This window comes from Zonotrichia leucophrys, chromosome 5, assembly GCF_028769735.1.
Source record: "Zonotrichia leucophrys gambelii isolate GWCS_2022_RI chromosome 5, RI_Zleu_2.0, whole genome shotgun sequence".
Classification (NCBI taxonomy): Eukaryota; Metazoa; Chordata; class Aves; order Passeriformes; family Passerellidae; genus Zonotrichia; species Zonotrichia leucophrys.
Window position 1 is genome coordinate 12,685,557 of NC_088175.1, and position 22,447 is coordinate 12,708,003.

At 36.3% G+C, this 22,447-nt stretch overlaps 1 protein-coding gene across 6 annotated transcripts in view; it reads left to right on the forward strand.

Moving 5' to 3' along the window:
• The window catches only part of EML5 (EMAP like 5), a 97,901-nt gene that overhangs the window by 67,272 nt on the left and 8,182 nt on the right, over positions 1-22,447 (forward strand). Inside the window, exons 28-41 of one of the 6 annotated variants that reach the window (XM_064713438.1) lie at positions 6,358-6,436; positions 7,471-7,600; positions 8,280-8,378; positions 10,233-10,253; positions 13,080-13,253; positions 14,156-14,364; positions 15,574-15,731; positions 17,608-17,722; positions 18,210-18,398; positions 18,598-18,770; positions 19,826-19,988; positions 20,889-20,992; positions 21,371-21,524; positions 22,347-22,447. In XM_064713438.1, the coding sequence (XP_064569508.1) occupies positions 6,358-6,436; positions 7,471-7,600; positions 8,280-8,378; positions 10,233-10,253; positions 13,080-13,253; positions 14,156-14,364; positions 15,574-15,731; positions 17,608-17,722; positions 18,210-18,398; positions 18,598-18,770; positions 19,826-19,988; positions 20,889-20,992; positions 21,371-21,524; positions 22,347-22,447 (1,869 nt within the window). Of the gene's footprint in view, positions 1-472; positions 621-6,357; positions 6,437-7,470; positions 7,601-8,279; positions 8,379-10,232; positions 10,254-13,079; positions 13,254-14,155; positions 14,365-15,573; positions 15,732-17,607; positions 17,723-18,209; positions 18,399-18,597; positions 18,771-19,825; positions 19,989-20,888; positions 20,993-21,370; positions 21,525-22,346 lie in introns of those variants that run through there. The other 5 variants (XM_064713439.1, XM_064713440.1, XM_064713442.1 and 2 more) reach the window with 5 other exon arrangements.

The following is a 22,447-nucleotide window of genomic DNA, read 5'->3' on the forward strand; positions in this document are numbered from 1 at the left end:
ATTTATGAGAAATGGTCTCTCTTTTTTAATTAGCTGTAGTTGATGTGGAAATCAAAAAGAAATAATGTGCGTGGCATGAAAGCTTTGATTAAAGATTTTTTTTTTCTTTTAATGAAATTGTAAGCCTCCTGTTTCTTTCAAAAGCTGTTTCTGGAAGCTGAGTGAATTGTGTTTTTCAGTTTCAGATAAATTACTAAGATAATTAATTCTGTAGTAAGGTAATTAAATTGTGATTCAGAATGCAAAAAAAGATCATAAAATAATTCCATTACCTGCATTGTTGAAAAGTTTGGGGCCTAAAACTTCAAGACTTTTTTTTGTGAAGAATAAAACCAGACTGTGGTTACTGTATGTATTTTGACTTCTGTTCTGATGTTAATATTGTATAAGATTGGTAAATGTTTCAGAAATCTGTCACAGACACTAATTTTTATTTTATTTCTGCTACTCTCTATTTTTGCTTCCTATGAAGGCAGGGGGTAGTAAGGTAAGTTCATGTACTTGAAGTCCAGGATTAAATGGATTTTAATAACTTCAGCAGCTTGGAAAAGTAGTTACAATTTGCAACAGAAGTGAGGGATTTACCTCTTTGCTATTAAATAGTAGCATGTCAATAAGTAGAAAAGGGTTAAGGGACAAAACATAAGTGCAGCTCTCTGAGTTGATGGGAGTGAAGAGTAGAGTGTTCTTGGAGGAGGTGATCAAAGCTCATCCTCCTTTCCTCAATATTTTGGGGGGGCTAAGGAACAGCTTGAGTTCCCTGTCTGAGCCAGAGGTGTTGCCCAGGGGTTTGTGGATGTCTGCAGCACACACCTGGAGGTCAGGCTGGAGCAGAGCAGTGAGCACATTGCACTCTGTGAGCAGCACCCCGCTGGAGCTGATGCAGCTTCAGGGGTGCAGGGAGCACCCCTGCCTTGGCTGCAGCGTTTTGCCAGTGCGCCTGTGCTGCCTGAGGGTCTGAGCTGCTGGCTCCCCATCCTGCTCGTGCAGCAGGCTCCGGTGGAGGTGCCTGCATGAGGTTATCAACTTCTGCACCTGCTCTGCTTACAACATGTGCACATGCTGTAAAATTGGCAGCACAACAAATCCTTAGGCTGTCAGACCACCCTTCAGTCCTGCAGACTGAGCTGCCTCTGTGACTGGAACTCCAGATTTCATTCAGATTCAATTGGTCTAAGGTTTGCTTGCAGTGCTAACTGCCCGCTCTGCTAATGATAGAGTATTCTCTAGCAGTGAAATTAGCGGCTATATCATTGAAATTACAGTACTTATTTTAAGTTCTGCTGGAAACACAAAATGGCACTACTGTGAGGCAGCACTTAGGTTGGTAATTTGGATTATTTATCATTTCTGAATAATAATGTTTATAGGTAATATTTTAATGTGAAAAGATGTGTACTGTGTGTCTAATTTGGTTGTGTAATAACAGTATGGCTACTCAGCAGCACAAAACACACTTGAAAACTGTTTCTATCCTTTGCTAAGAGTTCTTTCCTAGTATGTTTTTGTGCTAGGTAAATTACTCAGAAAAAAGTCTATCATGGTTGATTTTGAAAATGCTTCTGACTCTGCTGCTCCCTGAATTGCACAGCACTGAAGGTTGGGAGATGCCTCTGGAGAATAATGCTCCATTCTTACTCTCTTCTTATACTGCCTGAAGCTGGCTATTTGTGCCTGTGAAAGGGGCAGTGCTGTGTTTAATGTATCTTACAGACAAATGGCTGTACCAAGAGATCTCAAAATTAAATAACCAGAAATTTCAGTTAAAATTTTTCACTGTTTTACTGTGAATAATATCTGGAGGTATTTTAATTTGAAGAATTGCATGCTATTGACTGCAAAGCCTGTTCAAGCTACATTTGGATTTTATTGTGGGAAAGGTTTAGCTGTTTCCTATATGAATAAATAGTGCATCAATCTTGCACTGAAAAATAAAGTTAAAACTAATTAGAAGACATCCAGTAAAATCCATTGTTTTCAGAATGGGAAAAAAAAATCAATCTGTAAACTTGTGAGTTGTTAACGTTGTGATCTTAATTTTCAGGATTTTTTTTCCTAAATAATTCCCTAAATTATTTTGCTTAACTTATAAGTGAGAAAAACTAACCTAGTGTTCACCTAGTGATGTTGCTAGTGGCTCTTAAAAAAAGAGCTTCTCAAACCAGTGGAAGTGTACCAGCTAATCAAACTCTTATAAGGTACCCATGCATACTACAAATATTAGGAAATAATCTGTACATGCCCATATGCTTTAATTATTAATGAGGGTTTTTGGCTGGCCAAATAATAGGAGTATTCCATCATACATGACTGAGGAAACCTATCCAGTGCAAAGTGTCTTCAATTAACATAAACTGAATTAAGTAGTCATGAAAAAATACTACCTATCAGTAGTGCTCAGTACCCCACACATTCTGGTTAGCTGAGATAATTTTATTTTAGTATAAATGAATGTATTTTTGTGACTGAACTTGGACATCTGTCTTTAATAGCGAGTTGACTGTTCCATCCATCAGCTTATTTCAGGAAGTTAAACCTGCACAACCTTTCTTTGAGTTATTCAGGTGTTGTGTTTGCTGACTCTGAACACTTGGTATAGTTCAGAGGGGGTTTTTTTCTGCTTCTGCTTTTTTTTCTCTATTTACAGCAGAGTTATCCCAAAGAATTATGTTCTCATGCCAACACGTTCATAATTCCCATTTAAGTGAATGGGAGTTTTGTATACAAATAATAGATTTATCTAGTCTATGAAGTGACTCATCCCCTTGTAAAAAGGAGTATACAAACCAGGAAGTCAGCAATAATTATCTATACAAATAATTCACTGGCAACTAACTTTTAGCCAAACTTGTATAAGTAATCCTTTTCTCTTTCCCATCTGCTGCTGAAAAGAGGTTCCAGGTAATGCTTTTATTTTCCTGTCTAGTCCATCTTTTACTGCCACCTCCCATTTTCCTTAAAAAGCCATCTGTCATGTTGGGTGCCATAACATGCACCTATCACTCTTCAGAATATTGCTGTATGAAAAATCTGATATATAAATATATGCATCATAGTTCTATTTCATACAATGAGCTAGATGCTGTTTTACCTACCAATATGAACTCCAACTCCATGCACTATTATACTTTCCAATGTTTCTCAAGTAGTATTCTTCAGTAATACTTATTAAAGTACAAAGATTAGCACTTTTTCCAGCCCCCTTGTGGACAGCTGTTTTACATGTGATGATTTGACACTCACCTGATTTGCCAAGGTGTATATGTTACTGAATTATTTGAGCATCAGATTCCCTGTGTCTGCATTAGTGAGTGTAAACTGGCTCTTACTGCTCACAGAACACATGAAATAATTACAAGTCATTTTTTGTCCAGAAGCAGTACTTAAAAACTACCAGCCTTCATTATCTTCTAATGGAAACCAGACCTGTGTGAAGCTTCACAAATGACTTTGAAGAACTTGCCAAGAGAAATGGAAAGAAGTCCTCCTTACTCTTAAAATTCATTCTCTACTTCATGCTTGTCAACACCTTTTGGGGAGGGCAGAGCAAGACACTTCATGCTGAATAGCGCAAAATCAATTGCTAAGTTCTCTGCAAGTCCCCCTAAGTATGAAGTGGAATTTTGGTGCACTGCACAGGAAGGGACTTTTTTTTCTTTTTTGCCAACTACTGTAATTTGCTCTATCAAATAGTGCCCAAAATAATACTTGTGTTTTTAAAACAGAAGTAAATATTGTAAATCACACTGTTATAAATTACCACAGAACTAAAAGAATTGGTGGTAATTTACATATGCTGTATAGCAAAAAATCATTCCTGTTCTCTTAGTAACTTTAGATACTCAGTAACAATGAGGAAAATATGGAATGAAATACATCATACAAAAATGGGCAGTAATATTTAAGCTATGTCTAAAACTGTGAACAAGATACTTTTTTTGTTTCAGAAACTACTTCAAAATGCTTGTACTTTTATAGTTTATAGATTTTTATAGTTTCATAACAAGAAATATTAAAATACATATACCAAATATATATTAATTTTGAAAATAAAGTGCCAATATTGTGGTATCTATTTTTTGAAAATAAAGTGCCAATATTGTGGTATCTATTTCCCTTATGATAGATGGCTGGAATTCTCCTTCCCCATGCTAAAGCTGACCCTATCCATACCTGAATTCACCCCAACATGTTATTCATGCTCTCTTTCCCATCTTTTCCCCACAGTTTTTGAGCATGCAGCAAGTTATGCATGCAGGTATATGACCACTATGTGTTCTATATGCCATTAGTCACTTTGCTGCACATTACACACTAATTAAAAATATTTTCAGCTCTCACACATTCAAAAAATGACTTGGAAAATGTATTCTCACATCCTTCAGCATTCCTGTTTTTAAATCCTGAAGTTGTTATCTTGAAACTTAAATGGGGAGAGAGTCCATACATGCTTGTAATTTGCATTCCAGTTCCACTGTTCTGGATCAATACAGAATTACCCTTTCCTGGCCAGATCCTGAGAGAAATTATTTAGGTGACCTGTGAGATAATGCAGCTGAGTGAAAGTTCTCAAGCTTTCCTGACCAATATACACTCAGTTTATTCTGTTGTGTGGTAATGTATGAATGTATCTCATGGTTACTTAAGGATGATATCAACCGGCGTTTATTTATTTGTAGAGCCTTTAAGTATAGATGGTCTTCTCAGGCAGTTGTGAAATGCGAGATTGTTTTACCTCTTCTTCCTTTCTATCACAAGGGATTTACAGACAGCAAATGTTAAAAAAAATGTAACATTTTAGAACCAAACAGCAGAAAAATATTCAGTTCCAGTAAAGTAAACCTCTATAAGAGGAATTATGTCCTTTCAATTTCTACTGCTTTCATCAAATCTCAAATATGTTCTTCTGCTATATTTAATTTTTCTCTCTTTTTTCCCCTCCAACTCATTTTTCCCTCTTTGTTTCAGGGACAGAAGTTAATTAGGGCCAGGGTAGGAGAAGAGGAAAGAGATGAGGTTTGAGTGCTCTGTGTCAAGTATGAGGCTGACAAGTGGAAGAAGCACTTTTTATGCTATGTTTTGGTAATTTCTAGAGGAATAGTAATGAGACTGTTGCAGAATTGTCCATGACAAATGAGAAATTAAAAACATAAAGTCTTTGAAAAACTTCTGTGCTGGAGTGATCAAATGAACAAATGCCTGACATTTGTTCTAAAGTTAGGCAGGAACAATGAAGAAATAAATCCAAGAAAATGGTATTTTATTTGAATAACTGAAAAAATGCTTTTCTTGTGTCCTTCAAACTACACAGTGTACAAACAAATCATGTTCTATCATTCTGAGAAAATGTAGTCATTATTTTGAATCAAAGTCATCACTCAAGATCAGAGATGAAATTAGAAGTACTTCATACTAAAAAGGAATAGAAGTACTTCATACTAAAAAGGAAATAGCAACCTGTTGCTTCATGTTTGATATTAGTGTATCACACTGCCTACTGGACTAATTAGTCTGGATATCACTGAATTTATACATAGAATTTATTTTAAATTAAATTGTTACTCTTAAAGATCAAGCTTAAAGGATTGTTATCACAGCCACAAATACTGTATCTATGGAATCAATAATCAATGCTCCTGCAAATTACTAGGAATAGTTGCACATATTTAATAAATAAAGCTTATTTGTTTGTTTTTCTTTGTACAGGTACAGTTGAATGTAATGTGAGAGATGTTATGGATATTTGTTAAACATATCTAATTGAGAGTTCTTAATTAAATCTGGGCTATTCAGAGCAGTGGAACATAGGTTGTGGTAGTTACTCCTGCATTTGCATGGTCTTGGTTTCTTCTGGAAAATATTTTCCACCTAAGCTTTGATAAACATCACATTTCAGTTGATGTAGGAGTGGATGGGCAGGTGCATCTAGAGTTCTTTACAAATTATTACAAAAATAGGAAAACTTAGGGGTCTGCTGAAGGCATGTGGGAACAGGCATTATTAGATTAATCAGCCATGCCTCTCTTCAGCAAAATTGCTGCAGAGAAGATGAAAGTACCTTAAAAACATAGTTTGAAAAAGTGAAGAAGATTCTAAAAGTGCTCACTCATTTTAAAACAAGCTTTTGCATTAGCCCCATGGATTGTTGAAGAATTAGAGAACCTAGCATGTTAAACAGGGGATTTTTAGGTTTTGTCCTTCTCCTTTGGCAGAGGTATTTGTTTTGAAGATGAATATGCATAGGAGTTGAGTAGGACAGGCTGTAAGATTTCCCAAAGCCTTAGCAGGTTGGAAGGTTGCTGTTAGCATGGAATGGGTGACGGACAGCCTTCTCTTATTCACAGTTCTTTGTTTCAGACCTCCAGTTAGTAGGGCATTGCCGCAGCCGGAGAAACTGCAGACAAACAATGTGGGGAAAAAAAAGAGACCCATAGAGGTAAGAAAAAGGGTGCTTTTCTCTTCTTCTTTAGGATTTTGTTTTGCCAGAAACTGACACACCTGTGAACGCATTAAATGCTTGTTTTATTCTAAATATATCAAAGGTGGAAATAGTGAACGTAGGTAAATAGTAGAAAAAGTGGGAGATAGTATTTTTTTTATTCACAAAAAAAATTTATTTCTTTTTATCGCAAATAAAATGGAGTATAACTCAGTTCTTAGTAATCATGAAACCTTAGAACTGGCTGTAGAAAGCAGGATGCCTTGTATAAATAACTGGATTGTTAAAGGGTGTATTGTTGCTAATAAAACTAAGCATTTTTAAATTCCAATCTGCTTAGAATTTATTTTAAAACTTCCATTTAAATTCATCATGATAAGAGTTTTAAGAATAATTTTAAAAATTCTATTAATGATGAGTTTAGCTTTGGCACCTGTTTTTTCATTACATGGCAGTTGCAAATAAACATACCAATTTTTGATTAATCTGAAGTGAAAATTTCATCTAACCTTGGAAAATGCCGTTCTTTACCAATCCAAATATTGTTGATTCTGCAAAATATTTGGTGTACCATAAAAAACAGCTTTTTGACATCAGTGCTCTAGAAGTTTTAGATTGTAATTTGGATTTCTAGTTGCTGGCTGGAATTAAATTGTGGACCAGTGTTTGTCATTCTTTGTTTCTTAGTGTCTTCTGCATTAAAATAACTTTATTCTTCACTGCATTTTATGTGTATGAGTATCTCTTTCAGTGTATATATATATATATATGTCTGTGTGTACTGTATGCCCATTCTGCAGCATCCCCCTGAGAGGGGAAAAGGGTGACACAGCTGTGTGTGACAAGAATGAGCAGCTCTGTAAACTGACAGGGGAGGCACCAGCCCAGTTTCTGTTGCCTTGAATGTCACTCACTTCATAAGGACATAATTAAAAAAATTAAATCCTACAGAAGAATGTGAAATTCATAATTTAAGAAATTCATAACTGCTTTAAGGTTTGCTCAATCAACTGATGTGAATATCTTTTTAGGACCTAATTTTGGAGCTGGTGTTTGGGTACCGAGGCAAGGACTGCAGAAACAACGTGCACTATTTGAATGATGGTGCTGATGTAATTTATCACACTGCATCTGTTGGCATCTTGTATAATGTGGCAACAGGTAGGAGAAAACCCACTGGAGGGAAAATGTTTCTTCACACTCATGGAGTTTCAGTTTATAAAGTAATTAATATACTTTTAAGTATTGTAAAAGTATGTGAAAAAAAATTATTTGTTCCTAAAATTTCAGTCTGTAGAGAATATTCATAATAGCTATATAAACAAAAAAGTGTACTGAAATGTTCCTGGAGGCTGAGCTTTAAGGAAGCGAAGATTTGGGTTTTTTGGTACTAGCTTTCTGAAATTTTCATGTTGAAATGATCACAGAAATGAAAAGAGCTAAACAATGGAATAATTGTAATTTATTTTTTTTTTCTAAGAACAAGTTAACATTTTTATTTGGTTTACTTTTTAGTCATCTGTGTCATGTATATTCTTTCGCAATAACCCAGTTAGCTGTGTACTTTAAAAAAGTACACAATGCCATTTGGAGATAGTTAAGCAACTTCATGTGGAAAACTTGAGGGAAATGTCTGGAGTTACTGAGGGCTGTGTGTTGAAGTTCAGATAAATAATGTGGAGTTTCTGTTTTCTGGTTTTAAGCTTCAAAATGCAACATGACCATAATGCTGTTTTCTAACAAATACTATGAAATTTTCAATCATTAGCCATGTCTATGTGTGTGTAAATGTTTTAATTAAAGTTGAACTATGGTTTGATTTATTTTTTCTTATTTTTAGGCTCTCAGTCATTTTACCAGGAACACAATGATGATATTTTGTGCCTCACTGTGAATCAGCACCCCAAGTTTACCAACATAGTGGCAACTGGCCAAGTAGGTATGTTTGTATTTTTGTAAAAAAAATTAACAGCATGCAATCAGGACCTTGCAAATTCATGATAAATCATAAAATATTTGATTATGCTATCTCCGTTTGTATGAGTGTTACTCAGTTACCTGTCCTCTTTATATGTTCCTTTGAGTGTAATTGAATGAAGATGACAAAAAATATTGAGGCATGAAAGATTAAACTTATCTTTTGCTTGGAGTATTTTCAAAACTAGTTTTTCAGAAATCTTAAGCCCCATTAAATTAGTCTGGTTGTATTGAAGTATCAGCTTGTGTTAGACCTTCCAAAGAGTCACTGCCCTTCCGAAGAAGCTGAATAGAGCTAACCTTCATTTCTTAGAATACATGTCAGTCTTATGTAGGTTTTACCTCATCAGATAGATTTGTAATACCTACTTGGTGGTTGGATATGTTATAGTTGTAATATTAAAGGCATAACCAAAACCCTAATGGGGTTCCCTACAGATAAACTGAGATATAGAGGGAAAACATATATATATTTCATAGTGACATAAAGGTCTATGAACTAACCAGGTAAAAAAAAAACAAAAAAAGAACAAAAACCCCCACATTTTGCATTGGCATAGCTGGTAGCAATTGCTGTTTCTAGATTTTGTAGAAGTGATTTTTGTAGCCCTACAATCTGGTTGTAGTTTTCATATCTTCTGTTGGTTCTCAGCAGATTCAAATCCACATTATTTTCTTCAGGGCATAGAATACAAAAAAAACCCCTCATTTGATTTCAGCCAAAATAACTTTTTCTTTCCTTTAGGTGTGTTTTAGAAGTTTCATATAAAAAAAAATCAGTTCTGCAGAGTTTATTACCTGCTTTTCTGTGTCTTTTGGATTTTTAGGTGCCTGTCTCATTAAAATTGACTCATTGATAATAGTAGCCTCTTAGCTAAAATAGCTTTCTTTCCTGGTGAGTTTCTTGCCTCACATCATTTAAAACAAATTTTTAATGGAGATTATTTAAATGGAAAAAATCATCATCAGATATTTGTCTATGGTTTGAACATTTGCAGAATTACAAACCTTTTATTGCCTTTAAGAATTTGCTTTTTCATCATATTTCTTAATCTGTCTCTGTTTGCCTTTCTGTAGTGGAGGAATGTGAAAATTTTTCTTCTACAGTGTTCATCTTACCCGAGACAAAACACAGGACTTAATCCTTTTTTTATGTTCATAATCATTTCTGCATCAATTAGCAGTAGGACAATTATTAACTGTTTTGTAATGTGGATTAAGGCATACCAATCAGAGGCAGATGACACTTAGAAATTACATATACTTTTAAGCAGAAAATTAAATGGAAGTGAAATATCTTAAAACAGCACTTATTTTCTGATTTTGAAGGGATGTTGAGGAGTATATATGCTCTAAAAAGAACTGCTGCTATTTTTCCTACTCATATGGTTGGCACAAATTGTGTCACCATCATGATTTAAAAAGATTTATTGAATCTTCAGGTACTCACATGCTACTTCTTAACATTTTTTCTCACTTATTTCTTTCAAATATCAATGACATGAAAAAATATGTTTTTCATTTATTTTGGCTGAGAGTGACCTAACATACACCAAAACTAGATTTTTGTGTTGTAGCTTGAAATGGAAATCAAAAGATATTAATTCATTCAATATATTCACTCTATGATTTATTTCTGATGTGACCTCCTTTTATCAGTAATTACTCATCTTTAACAGCAGTATTGGTGCTGCTGCAATGCAAAAAGTTGACATCAAGGTGTGTGTTAAGAAATTACACTGAATATGGCATATATTTTCTTTAGCACTTATCTTATTTCTGATCTAATTATTTTTCTGCTGCTTTTCCATTACAGGAGACTCAGCAGATATGTCAGGTAAGGGAAACAAAATTTTAACATCCTCAGGTGTAGTTAGTGTATCTAGTAGCCATCTGCAGCTTTATAGAGCCATAAGTGATGTGAATTCATTTTTAGTTTATTAAATCCCGTGTATCAGTCATATTACTGTCAGCACTGAATAGAAGTCAAAACAGCTCAGCATACTGTAAATATAGAAAAATTAAAAATGTTAGAACACACTTAAAAACTACACTTGTTGAAGCATATTCCCCTCTTGCTGCTTAGTGATTAGTGAGTTCTAATACATACTGCTGCTGTAGCATTCCTGGGTATGCTTGCCACTTTTGTAGACATATTGGGGCTGACAACATTTGGTTTAGACCTTCAATTGAGTGTAATTTTAAACATGCATTTCTAAGGTAAATTCTACTGAGGAGGCCTAGGTGACTGAGTGAAAAAACAAATCACCTTTCACATTTATGTACAATTGCCATGCAGTTATTACCATTGATCCAAAATGCTTTTTGTGATGCCAATTTAATTTTTCCTCTATCATTTTGGGTCTTTGACATTTGACGGTCTTGACTGAGATATTTTTTTTAATATTTTTTTTTCAACCGTAATTTCTAAAATTTATCACCATCATGTGCGAATGAGTTCATTGTTGTGCAGCCATAATTGTCTTGTGAAGAATCTTCAGAGATGCATAAATGTGGTCATGTGTAGTAGAAAGTGTAATAATCTTCATGTGGATCTAAAGCTTGTTCTGTAAGAACAAATGTACATTGACATCTTTAATGTGTGTTGACTTCTCTTAAATATGGCAAATGGTGCTTGCTCTAAAGATGGCAGTTCCCACACTTCTAGTCTGTATTTTAAAAAAGCAATGATGATATGGATATTTATATGAAAGAACATCTATAGTACTGTATAGGGTGGCTGGACACTTCCCCTGTCTCATGTGCCTTCTTCCTTCTGCAACTTCAGTTTGTGCTTGTGTATATTGCTAAATTCTGTTTTTGCTGCCTGAAACGAGCACTCTTAAATTTTTTCTTGTTTCTGGAACCGTTAGTCTGGAGTCCAAGCTGCTGCCTGCTTTCATTAGAAAGTTGAATTGTTTTACTTAAAATTTATTGATGGCCTTTGGCATCCTTGCCAACAACTTTTGCTTTTCTAGTTCAGATTTTCAGTTGTCTACAGTGATGTAGGTGTTCTTGTACCAGTAATGTTTGTACTAGGCTGGAATGGTAGTTAAAGTTTCCTAATGATTGGGTGTAGATTTGGTCCACCTTACTAAAGATTTTTTCTGTCCTGCCAGCCCACGGTAGCTTTATCTAACTGCTCCCAGAAGGAGATGATGCCTTAGAACATCTCTCTTGTGAAAGTGTTGAGTACACAGGCAGGATTCAGTTTCAGGACAGAGACTTTCAGAAGGACTCCATCACATGGAAGGACCTCAGAGTCCATGTTCTCTGTCTTGCAGATCTTGCTCTGAATGATTTTGTCAGTTCTTATTCAGGAAAACTAGGTGAGAATTTCTATCTGCCACCAAAAGAAAACTTTTGGCCAAGGTTATAGGACAGGTGCACTATTCAAGGGTAATACAGAGTTTTACCAAGAGGAAGGCTGAAGACAGAAAAACAGTTCAGAGCCATAATAAAGGTTTCCCTTCCCTCAGCTTCACATAAGAACAGCAAGGAATGTGCTGACAATTCTTGGGAAGTGCTAGTTGCTGTCAACTCCCGCCCCTTCTGTTTTAATGGCATGACCATACTATGCTGTGATACCTCTCGAAAGGTAATGATAACATCTTGTTGCTGACATGAGAGGAAATTCAAATGGGAAATAAAAGAAATGAGGAAGTATGTTCTAAAGACTGTTTCAGAACAGCTGTGGAATTGTGCTCAAAAACTGAGTTTCATGTGGCTGAAATTTTGCCTAAGTCCCTGTGCCTAATGTTTCCCATCACATGTATGCCTTTGAGGGCCTAGATTCATCTATTAGAAACACAAAGCATTAATCCAAAAGAGAATTTAGTTTATGTAAATGTGGATCTATGGCAAGAACCAGTAACCCTAGGACTCTGCAGTCAAATATATTAGAGATCAGAAGTGAAGAAGTTTGAGAATCTTACTGTGCTGGAAATGCCTTAGATGCTGCTCAGAGATTGTAAACTATATATGTGGATGGCAAGATCTTTTGAGCAGGCATTGCATTTGGGGAAAAAACAGCTGTCATCATGTTAGAGATAATCACATACATTAGTAGCATGGAAAGACATTTTTTACTGCAGAGAGCTCGCAGTCTAAACAATGCAGACTCAATACCATAGTTCTATGTCAGTAAGCAAGCTGAAAATCTGGCTGATGTTCTCCTAAGAGAGCAAGCATTTAAGACATGTGACCATTTTGTAGAAAGGAGATTTTGGCCCTGCACTGTAAACTGATTTCTCTGTAGCCATCGGTTGTCCAAAAGCCCCGTGGAGAGGTTACATTCTTGATGAACAGCTTTATTTATGAAGGTTTTTGAGTTACAACATGGTGCTCTATGTTTTAATAAGAGAAAAACAGAGGACAGCTCTTGCTTTTAAAACTTCTGCTGTGCTTCACAAGTCCAGAACAAGTTAAGCAACAAATTAGCATCTCTGGTAATGTAATAAAGCCAACTTGTTCATCCTACGTAATGATCCTGTTTGTCATGAATTGTTTTCCAAATGGAGGCCAAAATCTCTTTTCTTTCCTTTATTTTCCCCCATCTGATCACAGCAATTTTGTCTTATAAAAAAGTATTAACTGCTTCAATAAGTAAATCATTACACATTTTCAAAATGACTACTAATGGCGTGTTTTTCTATTTGTGTAGCTACAGCTCCTTCTATTCACGTGTGGGATGCAATGAACAAGCAGACGCTGTCGGTGCTGCGGTGCTACCATTCCAAGGGCGTTTGCTCCGTCAGCTTCAGTGCCACTGGCAAACTGCTGCTGTCCGTAGGGCTGGATCCTGAACACACCATTACCATTTGGAAGTGGCAGGAAGGTAGGAAAGAGACTGCTTTTGCAGAGGGTGTTTACATTGTTAGAGGTATGTTGGCTTGAGTCAAGAGCAAGTGTAACTTTAAAGCATCAGCCGATCAAAAATTATTAAATAAATGCTGTGTGCTATGCTCTGTACAGCAAGATCTAAAATAGATGTGTTTACCCATTCTAGTGACTGCTGAATATATCTCCTTTGAAACTATTGTGTAAAGATCAAGATAGTTCACTGTTTTCCAGTAAGAATAATATAGGAATTTCTATTCTTAAAAACTGTCATCATCATTATTATTATTACAACTTTATTCTTCTCTAAAGTCTGATTACCGACTAGGTTGTCATACTCCTGAAATTATTCCCAAAAGTTGCAAATTGCAAAAATAGGGTGCCAGGATAACTCCTCTATGCATCTTATATAATGGTTGCCTTAAGCTATGCTACATGTTTTCAGATCAGCTTTGATCTGTATTTCTGATTTAGGCTAAAGAGATTTGAGCTCCTTTCCTTGTCTTCTTTCTGCCTGACAAAGCCATGCCCAGATTATGGATCTGATTCTCTAGTCTTAGAGGTTTACTTCCTCTCTCTTTGGGGATTGCTGTTGATAACTAGTGACTGTCAGAATTTTAAATATCAGCTATTAAGTTATTAACAAGTGATCTTTCATAGCTTGTCTGATAGATCCTGTGGGGATGGATGCAATGTCCATCTTATACAATCTTAGGTAGGATAAAGGATGTGTGGTCAGAACATGCCTGTGTTCATCTTTAAGGGTTGATACACATTCAGAATGGCAGCTAAGGATCCCAACTGAGGAATCTTCATATGGGTCAAAATTATTTTAATATTTTTAACCAGAAATGTGTATTTTTCTCAGCAAAGTCAAAATGTCCATTTTCTTTCTGCCAGGTGCCAAAATTGCCAGCCGAGCTGGTCATAACCAGCGTATATTTGTAGCAGAATTCAGGCCAGATTCAGATACACAGTTTGTTTCTGTGGGAGTTAAACATGTAAGGTTCTGGACACTGGCTGGAAGAGCTCTCCTCAGTAAAAAAGGGCTGCTGAGCTCCATAGAAGATGCCCGCATGCAGACCATGCTGTCTGTAGCTTTTGGAGCGGTACGTACTTCAACAAACCACCTGAAAATGCATGGAACCAAACTTTTTTTACTCTTCTGCCTTTATTCAGTTCAGTGAGACTTTTATAACCTGGTTAATGAGTATATAAATTATTTTACTAAACTCAGTTTATCATTCCTAATACTTACCTGCTAGTTAGAACTAGTACCAGCTTTCTTTATAGTAGAAAAGGCTATGGATTTGTGAGATTTCTGGAAAAACAAACACAGATGATAACAAACTGATAACAAACTGCTTGTTATTTAATCCAGGTAAAACAAAACTGAGTCTAGAGTGCAAGAACCAAGCAGTAGAAATGAGGCTGATTTTATGCCCACCTGAAAGTGATGGTTTTGTCATTTGTATGTGCTACTGCTCATGGAGATCAGAGAGCAGCGCTCTCCTAGGACATTTGTTAATGTCAGACACTGTAAGGCAACTGCATTAGGGGTTTCTTTTGCTTTGGGGGTTTTGGGACATGTGCAGGCCATCTTGCAAAGTTCCACAGCACTGCTGAGTCTGGAGTTGCTCTGCATGAGCAGTACTCATATCTTCAGCTGGGCAGAAAGGCACAGATTCCTTTTGTGAAGTGGTCCTTTGCTTTGATTGTCTGCATTTCTGTCCTGTTTGGCCATCTGACTGTTTGGTCCAGACTGAATTTTCACTGATTTTGATCTTTGAAACTCTAACTGGGCTGTGGTTGCCTTTTTTTTGCTGCAGCATCTCTTTTACACAGTGGTGTCTCTGTGATTTACATGAAGGTCTTACAAAACACTAAGATATTTTCCAGATGATAACTGTTATTGATGCCCAACCCAGGTATTAGTCAGGGGTTTGGGAAACCTCTGTAAAATTTCTTAGGAAGGGACAGGTTCTTAGTGTGAGAATCAGGCTGTATGCTGTGTGGCCTGAAGTTTGGCGTGAGGTTGGAGAATGCAGAGCTTCCAGGGATTTTGTGAAAAGCTGTGCAAAGTGAATAAAGCTAAACCTGGGAGGTTTTCCATATTTCTGTAGGGACCAGTTCTGGGAGTTCTCTTCTTGATTTTGTCAATTTGTCTCAGAAGAAGCTTGTTCAGCTCCACAGTTTCCTCTTCTGCAGCAGCAAACAAAAGCGATTTAGCCTCTGAATGCAAATGGTGTTCATTTCTGAATGTTTTTCTTCCTGCCTTGCTCAGAATCAGATGATGAGTATGTTTTTCCCCTTTTCAGAATAACTTGACATTTACAGGTACTATCAGTGGAGATGTTTGTGTTTGGAAGGATCATGTGTTGATACGAATTGTGGCCAAGGCTCACAACGGCCCTGTGTTCACCATGTACACCACACTAAGGGATGGCTTGATTGTTACAGGAGGCAAGGAAAGGCCGTGAGTCGTCTTTTTTCTTATTTTTCTGCATGCATATTTTCTCTTTAAAAATGGTTCGGATTCGTCCCATCAACCCTATTTGAGATATTAAAGGTAGAAGAGTAGTCCCTTTTAGATTCCTGATACGTATTAAGAAAAGAGCAGTCACCACCTCCAAAGTGGAGGTAATCCCATATGAGCTTCAACTCAGTTTTTTTCCCCGTTTATTGTAAAAGAAAGCATTTAGTCTGAAATTTAGAATCATAGAATGGTTAGATTTTCTAGATTTTCTTATTGATTTTCTAGCTCCAACACCCATTTAGCTTTAAGCACCAAAAAGTTACCTAGTCCTTGTGGGTTACTTCTTAAACAGAAGATGTAGTGAGGTTGTTAACCCAAGGGATTTGCACAGTTGTGATAGAATATATGAATTATAAATTTTATAGCAGTATGATGCACAACTTCTTTCAAAGGAAAGATCTGCTCAGTTATGATGGCAGAGGCAAGCTGTCTTCTCTCAAATCCAAGGTACAGCAAGATTCTTTCTTTCTGGGGTTGCAAGCAAAATATCTCCTCAAGCATTTAAATTTTTTTTTATGCCTTCCTAGTGATAAGCAAAAGCTTCAGCTGCAATACAGTCTATCTGATGACATGATAGTGGCCCATTTGGCAGGACACAGGCCACTTATATTTTCAGACCCAACTGAAAGCTTACTTCTGTCCTTGAAATATTTCCTTCTACTATTTATAAATGTTGTTGTGATTTTATTTGGAGGGTGTTCTCTCTACCACTTAGCTTCAGGGGTTCTTAATCATTGGTATTTGACCTGAAACAAATAATATTGAACAACAACAAGAACCCAGAATTCATCTCCTGTGGGAAAATGAAGTATTGACATTATGCAAAACAAATTTTCTTTTAGGAGCACTGTATGCTTTTTCCTGCCTTAGTTGCAGCTCACCAACCTATTTTGGTAAAATCTTCTTGCTGAGTATAATGATCAATCATATGTCAAAACAGTGCTAGTGGGAAGTAAAGAATATACTACTGCAAGGAGTATCAATTTATAATTCATTATAGTTCTTTTAATAATAATAATAATAGTACAAATCAGTAATTGTGATTAAACATTCTGAAGTTCTTTGTATATTATTCAGTAATCAAAGCTGTAACACAAGCAGCTTGATATTGTGGAACATTTTTTTTCTGTTTCTGTTAGAGGAGATTGAAGACAGATTAGACATGTCCCAGCTCAACTGAAGATGCCAGATTTACCCCTGTTTCAATAAACATTATCTTCTTTTTAGAAACTTTTTTTTTATTTCATTGTGTTCTGTACTGAAACACAAGGAGTTTTTTTGCAAGTGGGAGGGAAATATATTTAGTGTTTGCATAATTAATACCTATTAGTTGTGTGGTTTTTCTGCTGTATCTGTGTAATTTATTTCACAGCAGTGAAAATAGTGACATTTTCACAGAAGTGAAAATAATCTGTCATTTATTTCACAGAAGTAAAATACATACCTTTTATGTTTCTCTCAGCTCTAAGCTGAAAATCTCTGCCTGCCTGACTATAAGATAACTGCTTAACTGTTCTGACTAGACAGATTCCCTTAAGAGCTACTCATTCAGACTAAGCTGAACAGCACCCATCTTTCAACTTGTTCTATAAAGTAGAATAGTGAGGATTTGGAATTTTTTTTTTTTTTTTGCTGGGCTGTGAGGCTCAGCATGTTAACATCAACTGTTCAGGCAAACAGAATCTTTTAACAATTTAAAATGTACTAAAATGCCTCATTTGCAGTGCAGTACATTAAATAATGTAGTTCTTTCATCCATTAATTGTCCTTTTTGTGGCAGCTGTTGAGCTCATGGTTCTTCCTGATGTCTTCACAGCTCAAAGGAAGGAGGAGCAGTCAAGCTGTGGGACCAGGAGCTGAAAAGATGTCGTGCCTTCAGACTAGAGACAGGACAAATGACAGACTGCGTTCGCTCTGTTTGCAGGGGCAAGGTAAACAGAGCTGCCTGGCTGGAAAATACAGCTCATCATTTGGGGTGGATTTCTGAGTATCACATAAATTAGTTCTGCTTTGTCTTTTAGCTAGTATTTGAAATTAAAGGCTAAGCTAGAAGGTGTCTGCAGCTGGTATTGTGGCAGAAAAACGTCTAGTTTGTGAGACCTCAGTCTTTCTTAGGATAATATTCCATATACATTTTTATTGAAGACTAATTAAGGATTTATTTTCTATTTTCTTTTCACACGTTGATATCAAATATCAAATGACAAGCAATAACTCAGCCAGCATAATGATATCTACAGAGCTCTGTACTTTAATAACTCAGAGGAATTTAAAAAATAAATTTTCTTTGAATATTTAATAACTTGACTTAAGGAAACTTTCTTGACAGAACTAAAGCTCTAGATAATATTTTAATTACTGTTCATCATAAGAGGTTAATGTATTTTATCAGAGATAATTCTTTCGCTATTGTTTAAGGGCAAAATTCTTGTTGGGACAAGAAATGCTGAAATAATTGAAGTTGGAGAGAAAAATGCTGCATGTAACATTCTAATTAATGGTCATATGGATGGACCCATCTGGGGCCTAGCAACACATCCATCCAGAGACTTTTTCCTTTCTGCTGCAGAAGATGGCACAGTGAGACTCTGGGATATTGCTGAAAAGGTAGGTGTTAGAGAATACTTGTTTAGAGAAAAAAAAATAGACTTGTGGTGGTGTTGCAGACTTGAAACTTGTTTTTTATTGAACTCTGAAAATAATCCATGTAATGCTGTTAGCATGTTAACAAGCTATTAGCAGAAGATGCTTTTAAAATATGGACAATTAGTAACAGTTGCTATTCTGGGTTTTTATTTCTTCACAGAAGATGCTGAACAAAGTCAGCTTAGGACATGCAGCTCGTACTGTTTGTTACAGCCCAGAAGGTGATATGGTAGCTATTGGCATGAAAAATGGAGAATTTATTATCCTGCTTGTGACCTCTCTAAAAATTTGGGGGAAGAAAAGGGACAGAAGATCAGCAATTCAAGATATCAGGTCAGAAAATGTTATTGCTGGTCTATTGTAGTATGCTAGAAATCTCTAATATTTTGCTTCTTAAAAATACAACTCTGTGTTCTGGGAAACATTACAATGATATTTTTGAGAGCTGGAATCAATGAGTGACATTGAGGGTGTGGTGTGATCCACATGCTTGAGGGAAGAGACTCCTAGGAGGTACAATGAGATCAGACACTTAGAGATGAAGACTGGATTGTGAGATAATGGAAATGCCAGTCTGTCAGTTTGCACTTTATTGTGTTTGTTAGACAGGAGTTAGAAGTAAAATTTTGCTTCTGTTTCCTGAGTGGAGAAACAGGCTGTTTCTTGTATGAGATAAATTGGTTGTAATCAGCTAAGGAAAGTTTTGGAGAGCAAAGTGTGATAGGAGAGAAATGCAAGCAAAGAGAGACCTTGCAGAAGAGCTCTGCTAGGAGTCAGGGGCTTGCTGGAGTTGAACCCCTGTCCCAAGGTATGTTTCAGAGACAATAGAAATAAAACTTCCTCAGTAACAAAAGTGGCTGTGAGGGATTTGTTCAGCTCAGGAGGCTACTGAGTTTCAAGACTAGAAAGAAAAACTGGAAGAAAGAAACCAGTGTGCAAAGATACATTGGGAAAACAAAAGGTTTCATTTACATCTTTTTATTCAGTACATTTCATCTAGAAGTTCTGACTTTTCTTCAGTTAGAGCACTTCAGTTTTCCATTTTTTAACCTTGTAAGTATAGCATAAGGGAGTCAGAGTGTCATCAGAGGGATGTCACAAGTGGTTAGACCATGAGGGGGTCATGAAATCAGATCATGAACAGAATTTTTCAAGAGATGTTACCAGTTCACTTATATGTGTAATCTGTACCAAAATTATTGCCACCTTCTGCTGGATATGCACTCCCTGAAAATTTAATTTCAGAAGTTATTTTGCTTAGCAGACTGAATACTCTGCATCCCTCCAGTTCTGGATAGCAGACACTTGAAATGCAAATTTCTGCACTTCTCAAATATTCTAATCTGTAAGTGCCAGCCTGTGCTCATGAAACCCTTTTATCTGCTCAGGTTTAGCCCAGATTCTCGTTACCTGGCAGTTGGTTCCAGTGAGAATGCAGTGGATTTTTATGATCTGACCTTGGGTCCCACACTAAATCGAATCAGCTATTGCAAAGATATCCCAAGTTTTGTGATCCAGATGGACTTCTCTGCTGATAGCTCTTATCTCCAGGTATCAGTCATTAATGGTTAAAGGTACTGAATGGGAAGCATACTTGTGACAGATATTCTGCAAGTATGGTCACTCCTTTGACAACTTCTAAGTTTTGTAGCTAAGTGTTGGAGTATGCTGCTGGCATTAGACTTACTTTGCTGTCGTGGTAAGTGGATGCCTTTAGTTTTGAACAGTTTTCCTGGAGATCAAATACAGAAAATAAGCCAAGAAATGAGAGACAGGTTTCAAACCTCCTGTGATGTGTCTCCCTGCCTTTTTACATCTGATGCTGATGGGCTATCTTACAAGAGAAAGGATACAGTCTGTCATTCTGCAGGGCCTGGGGGATCTATAAATTCTTTGTCTCTCTGACCAGCATGATGGCATTACAGGTATTTTAGTACTAGACTTTGTGGAGCAGCACCAAAGTCATGGTGTTACAAATGCCAACTATAGGAGGGCTGAAGACATTTCTTAAAATGAAAGTAAACTAAATATAATATACCTTCTATATTTTATCTGCATCGGAAAAGAGAAATAAGCTTCTCTTATTATCAAATCAATATTTACAGCCTGAGAGGAAAACACCTGTGTGTCAGTTTTAAAGATAGCAATTTATTTTGCCTTATTTATATATACTAATGCACTAACACATACATGCAGAATGTGAGTTGTTTCAGTTATCTTTTACTATTTAGACATTTAAATGTTAAGATCTCTTATGCTTTCTTACTATTGCTATATGCTTGTATAGATTTTTGAGAATTTTCAGCTCATTGACTGAGTTTTCTTGATAGCTGTTACTCTATGGAGTAAAAATTAACTGTCGCAAAAATGCTTTAAAAAACCCTTTGTAATTATACTTTCATCCTTTGAAACAAGTTAATGTATTGTAAATTCTCTGTGGTCACCTCCAAGGTCTCTACGGGGTCGTACAAAAGGCAAGTGTATGAAGTGCCTTCAGGAAAGCAGCTCGTGGACCAGGCTGTGATTGATAGAATAACATGGGCTACTTGGACAAGGTAAGTGATTCATATATTTACACCTGTTAGAACACCTGGAACTTCCAGGGGAAGCACCTACTATTTAAAAGTATATTTATTTAATCCCTTCAGTCAGATATTTTCTTTTAACACACCCATCTGCGCTGGCAGCAGCTCCCTAAATGCAGCACAGCAAAAGGCAGTACAGAGCAGATTCCCTCAGTACACAGGGGGGCAATTATGGAATGATTAAAAAATTAATTACAGAATAAAAGCTATGTAAGGTGTGCATGTGTGAAAATAAAATGTAAACATTGCATTTTTATAGAACCAGTTAGAATATGAGGTCTGATTTCTATTACCTGACTCTTGTTTTTGCAGTGGTTTTCAAAATAATTTCTTGGTCTTCTGTTTCAGTGTTCTAGGGGATGAAGTAATTGGAATCTGGTCCAGGCATGCTGAAAAAGCTGATGTGAACTGTGCTTGTGTCTCTCACTCGGGAATCAACCTCGTAACAGGCGATGATTTTGGCATGGTCAAACTGTTTGACTTTCCATGTCCTGAAAAATTTGTAAGAACTTGTTTTTGCGTGGTTACAACAAGCACTGTTGATATTAGGATCTTGTCTTGTTTCTCTAGAAGACATATGATGGAAATATTTTCTTCTCTGAATTTGTAGCCTTTTAGTACCTCCTTATCTCCATAGTCTCCTGGCATGCTCCACATCAGAGTTTCCCACAATTTTGTGCAGGAGCTCTTGCTATAACCTCTTGAAGGTGTTGATATTGTCTGCCAGTCTGCTTTAGCATAGTGCCTGCCTAATGAAAAATCTCAAAGCCCTTAGTAATTTCCACATCTCTGATCCATTTGATAGATGAGGAAGGTAGATGGTGATTTTAGTCCAATCTGTGGATCTTCATGGATGAAGAGTTTACAGATTTTTCACTAACACTGTTAAATTGTTTCCTGGTTTTTATAATTTTAATTTATAATGGTTTTTAAATTTGTTTTCACTGTTAATTTTCAGGATTTGAGACTGCACAGGGTAAACTGCTCACAGAGTTGCAATGAAAAGAATTGTTTTTCAGTGTCAGGAATTTTACACAAACCTTGGAATTTAGTCATGTGACAAGATGTATTTAACATTTTTTTGTTAGCTTGAGCATTCTTTCCAATTTGCAATTGTTCTCTTACTGGCTGACAATTTAATCTGCATTATAGCTCAATGGTAGTTCTCCTTCAGGAGATTTTTCGCATTTGCTAACCTATATAACTTTTGAACATTATGTGATGGAATAAAAAGGTAGATGAAAACATGCATGCCTGTTCTGGTTTAGGAGGGTACAGAATATTTAGACTCTCTAATTCTGTTGTTGTTTGGGTTTTTTTCCAGGCAAAACACAAACGATTTTTAGGTCACTCTGCCCACTTAACGAATATTCGATTCACAAGTGGAGACAGATACGTGGTCAGTGCTGGAGGGGACGACTGCAG